General features: G+C 46.5%; 1 protein-coding gene across 1 annotated transcript; it reads left to right on the top strand.

Annotated features, from left to right (window-relative positions):
- Window positions 1–843: 843 nt before the first annotated feature.
- LOC309870328 (endogenous retrovirus group K member 113 Env polyprotein-like) lies at window positions 844–7,230 on the top strand (the record flags this gene model as incomplete). Its single annotated transcript, XM_082742472.1, has 2 exons — window positions 844–1,000; window positions 6,078–7,230. The coding sequence occupies exon 2, from the start codon at window positions 6,262–6,264 to the stop codon at window positions 7,228–7,230; it is 969 nt and encodes a 322-aa protein (XP_082598598.1). The 5' UTR covers window positions 844–1,000; window positions 6,078–6,261.
- Window positions 7,231–7,538: the final 308 nt, after the last annotated feature.

The raw sequence follows: 7,538 nt of genomic DNA, 5'->3' as shown, positions 1-7,538 counted from the left end.
GAAGCCAGCATTACCCTGATCCCCAAACCAGGCAAAGACCCTACCAAAAAGGAGAATTTCAGACCAATATCACTGATGAATATGGATGCTAAGATTCTCAACAGGATCCAACAAACAGGATCCAACAGCACATTAAAAAGGTTATCCACCATGGCCAGGTGGGATTCATCCCTGGGTTACAAGGATGGTTCAACATTCCCAAATCAATCAATGTAATAGAACAAATCAATAAGAGAAGAGAGAAGAACCACATGGTCCTCTCAATTGATGCAGAAAAAGCATTTGACAAAATCCAGCATTTGTTCCTGATTAAAATGCTTCAAAGTATAGGGATAGAAGGAAAATTCCTGAACTTCATCAAATCTATCTATGAAAGACCCACAGCAAATATCATCCTCAATAGGAAAAAGCTTGCAGCCTTCCCATTGAGATCAGGAACATGACAAGGATGCCCACTCTCACCACTCTTGTTCAACATAGTATTAGAAGTCCTAGCAACAGCATCAGACAACAAAGAGAACTAAAAGGTATCTGTGGAGAGCCATGCAGCAGAAGCTGGGAGTCACGTACTAGGCGAGGCTTGAGGAGAAGGGCAGGTGAATGTTTATGTGGGAGCGCTCCAGGCAACGCACAACCTGTACTGAAGTATCGGGACTAGTATAAGATTAACCAGGGACCATGGGAACGGCACAAAAACAGAGTGAACAATAAGTTTCGGGGGCTCACGTCGGTAGGCACGAGCTCCCCGCATGATCTGGGTTGAAGTCATCTGTGTCCCTTCTGATTGGGTGTCATATTAGTCGTGTTGTATGGTGATTGGTTACTTTCTATCCACTGTATCCTATAACTTGGGGCTATAATTGGTGTTCGGGGTCCCGGGGCTAAAGATTGAATAAAGAAGCTTGCCACTCACCTCGTCTGCGGGTCGTTCTTGCGGGTCGAGAGCGACATCTGGTGCCGAAACCCAGGACCCGACACCGAGCGTGGAACGAGGATTGGGGTAAGAGCAATGAAAGGGGAAGTTGGCCACCATCTCTGTCTACGGACAGGAAAGGTCTCTGGGACGAGTATAGCTGTAGTTTTAAAAGTTCACAGAGACTGGGATAGCAAAGGATTTCCAGAATGGGAAACGAACTTGCTAGGTATAGGATGGAAGGTCCTTTGAAGGACATTCTCAAAGCAAATGGCACGCCTTTAAAATCAAAAACTGCTCGTGCCTTTTTAAAGGAGGTAGGAGAAATTGCCCCTTGGTTCATAAGGAGGGACTTCTGAATGTGCCTCAGTGGGAACATCTAGGAGAGGATTTAAGGCAGAATCCCACCGTTACTGCCGGCACTCTCGCTGTGTGGTCCCTTGTGAAAGTGTGCTTGCAGTCATCTCGGGAGCAGCTAAAACAGGCGATTCAGCAAGGAGGGGAAATATTAGAGCAATTAAAGGAGGAATCCTATAAGGGCTCCTCCCAGGGCTCTGAGGCGGACAGTGAGAGTTCAGAGGGACTTCCAGAGGAGATAACTCAAGATCAAAAAGGGGGCAAAAAGAAAAGGAATCCAGAGGCTTTAAGCTTACCAACAGAGGCAAAACCCATAGCTGTGAAGCAACCAGAGGCAGAAACAGATCACATGCCGACTCCGCATTCTAGCCCCACGGCGCCGCCTTATGAGTGGCCCCCACCGTATCGGGCAGGATGTGCGAAAGTCTGCCATTGTTCAGACTGCACTATAGCAAATTGGAGAGAGGTCCTAGGTCCAGGAAAAGGGTTTTTCCCAGTGTTAGAAGATCAAAATCAGCAGAGGTATCATCAGCCGATAGATTTTAAACTAGTAAAACAACTTAAGGAAGCGGTTAGTGCGTATGGACCCCAGGCAGCTTTTACTGTTTCCCTTGTGGAGTCGCTGGGAGCGCTCACCCTCACTCCTGAGGATTGGAGCAGTGTTAAGCGGAGGGCAATATCTGGAATGGAAAATTCAAAATCAGGACAATTGCCAGGACACAGCGCGGAGAAATGCAGCTGCGGGGAACCCCCACTGGAACTTAGAAATGCTAACAGGCACTGGACCATATCTTGGAGCTCAGGTACAGGCTAACTATCCACCTGCCATATATCAGCAGGTTGCTACAGCAGCAGTTAGGGCTTGGAAGACCTTGAGGGGGGTGAATGATTTGCAGGGACAACTGTCTAGAGTAGTGCAGGGGCCAAGTGAGCCCTACGCTGACTTTGTGGACAGGCTGATGCAGGTTGCGGGCAGAATGTTTGGAGACGCTGACTCTGCAATGCCTTTAATAAAACAATTAGCCTATGAGAATGCTAATAAGTGGTGTCGTGAAGCCATTAGACCATGGAAGGCTAAAGATCTTTCTGCTTATATCAAGGTTTGTAGGGATATTACAGGACCAGTAATTCAGGGACAGGTTATGGCTGCAGCTTTTGCTCAGGTTATGCAGGGTCAACAGGGAGCCCATCCTCGAAAATGCTTCCAGTGCGGACAGGAGGGCCATCTAAAAAGAGACTGCCCCCAAAGAGGAGGTCCATTTGGAAAAGCCCTCCCGAATAAACCGGCAAAGAAAAAACCTCAATTGTGCCCACGATGCAGAAAAGGGAATCACTGGGCACAAGAGTGCCGGTCTGTGGCGGATATACAAGGAAACCCATTGCCGCCTAATAATTGGGGGAGTCCAAAAAACGGGGGGCAGGGCCCCAGCCCCCGGGGCCCAAGCCAAATGTACGGGGTGGCCATGTCCCTGCCAGTCAAGCCGCGATGGCTGTACCCACCCACCGATCAGGGGAGCCAGTTTCTGCAGAGCCCCGGAGAGCCACAACAGGCTCAGCCGGACTTGACGTCTGTGCCACCACCCGAATGGTCTTAACCCCTGAAATGGGAGTACAAGCTGTGCCATCTGACCTGTTTGGAGGGCCTCCGAAAGGAACGGTGGGACTCCTCCTTGGCAGAAGTTCTTGTACTTTACGAGGGCTTCAGGTCCATCCAGGAGTGATTGATCCTGACTTTGAGGGGGAGGTTAAAATCTTGATCTCCTCCCCAAAAGGAATTAATATTGTAAATCCAGGAGACAGGATTGCACAGCTTTTGATATTGCCCAGTAACCACGAAAAATATCCTTCCACAGGTCAAGCTAGAAAGGGAGGTTTCGGTTCTACGGGAACTTCTCTCGCATGCCTTACTATGAACATGAAAGAGAGACCTATGCTCAAATTAAAGATTAGAGGAAAACTGTTTTGGGGGTTCCTGGACACAGGAGCCGACAAAAGCATTATAAATTGCTTAGATTGGCCTAAAGCCTGGGCTCTAGTTAAAGCCAGCCAGACCCTCCGAGGACTAGGGATAGCTACCAGTCCTGATATTAGTGCTGCATCTTTGGATTGGGAGGATGAGGAAGGACATAAAGGCATTTTCCAACCATATGTCTGTTCCACCCCTGTTTCTTTGTGGGGGCGTGATGTGCTGGAGCAGATGGATATCAGACTCACTACTGAAAAACTATATAGTGAGGCCTCCCAAACCATGATGAGAAACATGGGGTATAAGCCTGGCCAGGGATTTGGGACCAAGGGCCAGGGAGATCCCAATCTGCCTTCTATGGGAGGTCAGGTTTTTTCCTAGCGGCCACTGAGGCAATTCGCATAACTTGGAAAACGCAAGAGCCGCGCTGGGTGCCTCAGTGGCCTTTAACAAAAGATAAATTACAAGCGGCAAAAGAGCTAGTCCAAGAACAACTCAAAGCAGGACATATTCAAAAATCCACGTCCCCGTGGAATACACCCATATTTGTAATAAGAAAGAAATCAGGCAACTGGCGATTGCTACATGACCTACGACAGATTAATGATCAAATGCAGGTCATGGGGCCCATTCAGTTAGGGCTCCCAGTCGTGACGGTGTTGCCAAGAAACTGGCCTTCTATTGTAATTGACATCAAAGACTGTTTCTTTTCCATTCCACTACACCCTGCAGATACAGAGCGCTTTGCATTTACCCTGCCATCAATTAATCATGCTGAGCCAGATCAAAGGTATGAATGGAAAGTACTCCCTCAGGGGATGGCCAATAGCCCCACCTTGTGTCAGTTGTATGTAAGCCAAGCACTAGAGCCTTTCCGAAAAGCATTTCCAGACTTGCTTTGTTATCATTATATAGATGATATCTTGATTTGTGGGCCAAATGAGAGGTCTCTTCCTTCAGCTTTAACCTTCCTACAGAAACAGTTAGCAGAGTGGGGCTTAACTATATCCCCTGAAAAAATCCAAGCAGGAGACCTACAAAATTACCTTGGTATGCAGCTCTCTAAAACGTCAGTAAAGCCTCAGCTAATTCAAATCCGTAGAGATCACTTGCATACATTGAATGATTTCCAAAAACTTTTAGGGGACATTAACTGGATTCGACCATACATAAAAATTACTACTGCAGAGCTGAAACCTTTATTCGATATTCTGCCTGGGGACCCTGCATTAGACTCCCCAAGAGTACTCACTCCAGCTGCTATTAAATCATTACAGTTAGTTGAAAGCAGGCTAGCTTTAACAGCAGCAGATAGGTGTGACCCGGAAAAGCCTATAAGTGTCATAATTATCCCATCCCCTGGATCACCCACGGGGGCCTTATGGCAAGGAGGACCCCTACTATGGATTTATCTACCCCATAACCTTAGCCGTGTCATTACCCCGTATGCTACGGCTGTAGCTACAGTGGCAAATAAAGCTTTTAAAGCCATCATACAGGTTCTCGGGAAACTGCCCGATGTTTGTATAATCCCTTATGATAAAACCCAAATAAGCATCTTAACGCATGAAAATGACGATTGGGCCATTCTAACAGTTGCTTATCCTGTTACATTTGATAATCATTATCCCTCACACCCTCTCATTGAGTTTTATAAGAATACACCCCTCATATGGCCTAAATCCTGCCGATTAGAGCCATTGACTGATGCCCTCACAGTATTTACAGATGGCAGTAAATCCGGAACTGGCGCTTATGTGGTAGATGGAAAAATAATTCCCGTTGTTGTGCCCTCGACTTCAGCCCAGAGAACAGAATTGTTGGTGATTATGTGTGTTTTACAAAGGTTTCTAAATCAACCCATTAATATTATCTCAGATAGCAAATATGCAGTTGCAGCCACCAGATCTATAGAAACTGCTATTATCTCAGCCAGCCAGTCAGAAATTTCCTCCCTGCTGGCTGAATTGCAACACTTTATACTCTCCCGTGGTGCCCCTTTTTATATTGGACATCTTAGAGCGTATTCAGACCTTCCAGGACCTATGGCTGAGGGAAACCGAATGGCCGATGCAGCTGCGCGCTTTTATGTTTGCAGTGCTCTAGAAGATGCTAAAAGATATCATGATAAATGGCATGTGAACGCCCAAACATTAAAGGCACGTTTTCATATCTCCAGAGCTGACGCACGAGATATCGTAAAGTCTTGTGGCAATTGTGTGGTGCATTTGCCCATGCCCTCCTTAGGGGTAAACCCTAAAGGGCTACTGCCCAACCATCTGTGGCAAATGGATGTAACACATATACCTTCTTTTGGGCAACAAAAATACGTTCATGTGAGCGTGGATACTTGCTCAGGGGTCGTTAGTGCAACCCCCCTGCGAGGAGAAAATGTTAAAAACGTGATATCTCATTGCCTGCGCAGCTTTGCCTGTGCCTAAACAGTTAAAAACAGACAATGCTCCTGCTTATACTTCTAAAAGCTTTTCAAACTTTCTAGCCTGTTATAATATTCACCATGTTACAGGCATTCCTTATAACCCTCGAGGCCAGGGTGTCATAGAGCGCACTCACCTGACCTTTAAAACTACCTTGCAAAAAATACAAAAAGGGGGAATTGGAGAGGAGTATCACACACCTACAGACCTTACCAACTTGATCACTTTTATTTTAAATTTTCTTACGCTTGACAAGGATGGCGTTTCAGCCGCAGAGCGCCATTGGGGTCAACAGAAAACGCACCAATCTATGGTGAAGTGGAAGGATATCCTTACTGGTTCATGGAAGGGCCCTGACCCGGTGCTCCGGTGGCACCGAGGTTCCCTTTGTGTTTTTCCACAGGATGCGCCTGTCCCGCTCTGGGTGCCGGAACGTCTCACCAGGCTGGTGGCCGTGGAACCTGTGGAAGATGCTGCTACTGCGGATGACAGTGATGATGATCATCCTGTAGCCTGCCCCCGTGGACCTGGAACCGACCCAACTGTCGCCGAGGCAGAAGATCACCAAGCTTCGACTCCTTCCTCAAATGACTCAGTCTAAAGCGCAACTTTCTCTTTTGGACTTGTACCTGTCATTACTGTTCATTTGTATGCAAGTGTTAACGGTTCAAGGCTCTGTATACTGGGCATACGTTCCTGATCCGCCTTTACTGCAACCTGTAAGTTGGGAAATGAGTTCTGTCCCTGTCTATGTTAATGATACTGTTTTACTAGGATCCCCTTCCTCGGTACATATACAGCCGCAACAGGCGAATATTTCTTATAAGGGCTATTCTGACATGTATCCTATGTGTTTCTCTATGAATGGTAGACGATCACATTGCTTGTGGGTGTTTACACTAGTTCAATATGATGATGTAACTATAGCAGGGGTAACTGCTGGCCGCGCAACATCAATAGGTAAGATTCCCCGGGATATCCCATTATGTGCAGCTCAGTTGGGAATATCTAAAGGAATAGACGTTCCCTGGAGGTTATGTGTGGAAAAGAAGGCCACTGCTTACACCCTTGAGAAGGGATTTACACTTTTAGATTGGGGACCTAGGGCACCTACCCAGGTTTTTAAGCCAAAAGTACCTCCTATACTTGCTCCGCCAAGAGGGTATCCAGTACAAACGGAAATATGGAAGCTTTTAGCCGCTTTTAGAAAAGCAACCCGTTGGAACAAGGGAGCCCAAGATCTAGAGGATAGATACCCTCAAGCGTGTGTGCCTAGACCTTTTATGCTGCTAGTAGGGGATCTCACCATTAAAAAAGATAAAGCTACATATCACCTGCTCTGTCCGAATTGTACTTTAACTAACTGCATTCAGGGTGTCTCGGTAGATGATGGTGTATTAGTAGTCCGACAACCCCCCTTTATCATGCTTCCTGTTAATATATCTAAGCCATGGTACTCTAACCCTGGGTTAGAATTGTGGGATCGGGTACAGAATGCCCTTAGTCGGCCTAGACGAGAATTAGGTTTGTTGATCTTAGGTATATTTCTCTTATAACAATAATTGCTACAACTGTTACTGCATCTATTTCTTTAACTCAAGCAGTGCAAGCTGCAGATACTGTAGATCATCTGGCACATAATACTTCTCTGGCCTTGGGAACACAAGAGGATATAGACAAAAGGGTTGAAACCAGACTAAATGCCTTATATGATTCTGTGAAGTTTCTGGGAGACGAACTTCAAAGTTTGAAATTGCGGACTAGGATCCAATGCCATAGTGACTACCACTGGATCTGTGTCACCCCCAAGCGCTATAATGTCACAGAAACTTCCTGGGGTCGAGTGTTGTACCACCTTGAAGGG

The sequence above is a fragment of the Mustela nivalis genome (genome assembly GCF_964662115.1).
Source record: "Mustela nivalis genome assembly, chromosome: 7".
NCBI lineage: Eukaryota > Metazoa > Chordata > Mammalia > Carnivora > Mustelidae > Mustela > Mustela nivalis.
The sequence above is the reverse complement of the archived record's forward strand: the minus strand, read 5'-3'. Positions and strand labels throughout refer to the sequence as shown.